The sequence below is a fragment of the Limulus polyphemus genome, unplaced genomic scaffold (assembly GCF_000517525.1).
Source record: "Limulus polyphemus unplaced genomic scaffold, Limulus_polyphemus-2.1.2 Scaffold3101, whole genome shotgun sequence".
Classification (NCBI taxonomy): Eukaryota; Metazoa; Arthropoda; class Merostomata; order Xiphosura; family Limulidae; genus Limulus; species Limulus polyphemus.
The window spans coordinates 90,701-92,949 of record NW_013668711.1 but is presented as its reverse complement, the minus strand read 5'-3'; the positions used below and the strand labels follow the sequence as shown (position 1 = coordinate 92,949).

The window sequence follows — 2,249 nt, the reverse complement described above, 5'->3', positions numbered from 1 at the left end:
AGAGAGGGACCAGTATTGGTGGCCACAATGACCTACAGGAATACAGTTTCAATACATCCATCATTGTTGTCATATGCAAGTGTGCAGTTGGCCAGAGCTTTATTCTGATGGATAACATACAATCCTGTCATGGTCAACTGTTTAGCAACATTTTGGAAGAAAAACATTTCAAGAGAATGGTTTGTTTGTTTATTAAATTTTGTGCAAAGCTACTTGAGGGCTATCTGTGCTAGCTGTCCCTGATTTTTAGCTCTTCTCTTGAGCTATTCTTTACCAATGAACAGCAGATTGACTATCACCTTATAGCATCCCCACAGCTGAAAGGGCAAGCACGTTTGACGATGAAATTCAATCCCACAACCCACAGATTGCAAGTCAAGTGCTCTAACCACCATGCCAGGCCTAAGAGATTGGACTGGCTAGAATGCTCACTAGAGTTGAATCCAGTTGAAAATGTACAAGATTCTGTATGTAGATGCTCAGTTGCACAATTCACCTTCAAGCAGTGTTGACGAACTGGAAGCAATTTTGAGTCATATCACTCCAGCAACTCATTGATTTGCTCATTTTAAGCTTGCCACTTCAATGTAAAACTTGCATTTGTCTCTTAACTACTCATATGCTTTATTAACAAATGTTCTGTAATCATTTATTGGGCTGCAATGTCTACTACTAAGTAAGCATTTGTAGACTTGGCCTCCAATAGAAAACATTTCCGTATTAAACCACATAACTGGTTGCCTAATATTTGTTTTGCATCGGAATAAACTCAGGGACACAATTGTTGTTATTTAATAACAATAGTTGTGCCTCATCATAGCTACAATAAAGAAAACTGATTATCCCTTATTTCCTTGGCTACTTTGAGCAGTGTACTCACATCTTAACCCTATTGACCATCTAAAAGGGCAACTTTTTCTGAGTTCTACATCACTTAAAATATTTAATAGTTCTACTTGACTGTTTTTGTTTGTGTGAAAATTTTGTAGCCTTTTGAAACAATATATAAAAGCATAAATTCATCTGTACAAGTTATGAAAGCAACTAATACACTAAGTTGTTATTTTCAAGAAGGTGCCATATGTTCTATTCATAATATTTTATAGCTGTAACTCAAAAAAAAATTCCATAAAATCAACAAAATGTGGAAGGATTATACATTTGCAGAGATACTACATATAATTTACAAAAAACTCATTATATAACTTCTGTAGTGCATATTGGTGTATAAGACATTTTATTACTAGAAACAAACAACCTTATAACACCATTGTTAAAAAAATAGTTACAGCATAAAAAAATACAAACTGAATGGATTCCTCAATAGTATTTCCATATCATACACCAAGTATTTATAATCTGAAATGGCTCTTTCAAAATCATGTGGATCATTAAAAGATTTTACTTTATAACCAAGTAAACTTTTGGAAGTAAATGAAACGAAAAAAAAAGTTATGTACAAGATTCTTACTGGTAATATAAATATGTAATTTTTTATCTTATTATTTCCTTGGCTCAGGTTAGAACCTGAGGTCTGTTTCACCAGGTGAGTGCTTTACCAACTGTGCTAAAGCACTTGCTAGTAATGCACTTTTTTAACAACTCAAACTACCATAGAAATAAACTTACCTATCTCCTGTTGAAGATGCCATTACAACAGAAGAAGCATTTCCAATAGGCTCGACAGGCCCCACTCCTACATGGCTGCTGGATGACAAGACCTTCCACCCCATCACTTTTGCAAGGCACTGAACTGCATTCACTTGATGCTGTGAAACCTGTGTAACCATAATCCACATTCTAAGGTTGTTTGAATTAAAGACAAATAATGCATTGCAAAAGCCATGAAACTATATCACATATTTTTACAAGTATATATTATTAAAGTATATCATGATGTTAGAAAAATATGTAGGTTCAAGAAGTCTTGATAAGAAGTCTAGAAGTGAATAAAAACTGTATAACCCGAGTGCTTTCGAAAGGTGAACCTTTCTTCTTGAAGGGCAAACTGGGAATGTAATCGAATGAGTGATATATATATATATATATATATATAAAAGGGGAGTTTTAGTGACTCATGAAGGTCATCCAGTTTTCCAAGAAATGTTTAGTCTATTTCTCTATGTACTGTTGTAAGCATCTCATTTCCAATACAGTGTAGCCAATGGCGAGACTATGTGAAAAGGTGGTTAGGGATATTTTACTTTAGAAATGGATAAATATATGTATCTTTAAAACTTTACTTAAGT

The 2,249-nt window shown here is 34.0% G+C and overlaps 1 protein-coding gene across 1 annotated transcript in view; it reads right to left on the bottom strand.

Moving 5' to 3' along the window:
• The window catches only part of LOC106468658 (mediator of RNA polymerase II transcription subunit 17-like), a 77,956-nt gene that overhangs the window by 3,805 nt on the left and 71,902 nt on the right, over positions 1-2,249 (bottom strand). The window contains exon 13 of the mRNA XM_013929093.2: positions 1,630-1,778. Within this exon, the coding sequence (XP_013784547.1) occupies positions 1,630-1,778 (149 nt within the window). The remainder of the gene's footprint in view (positions 1-1,629; positions 1,779-2,249) is intronic.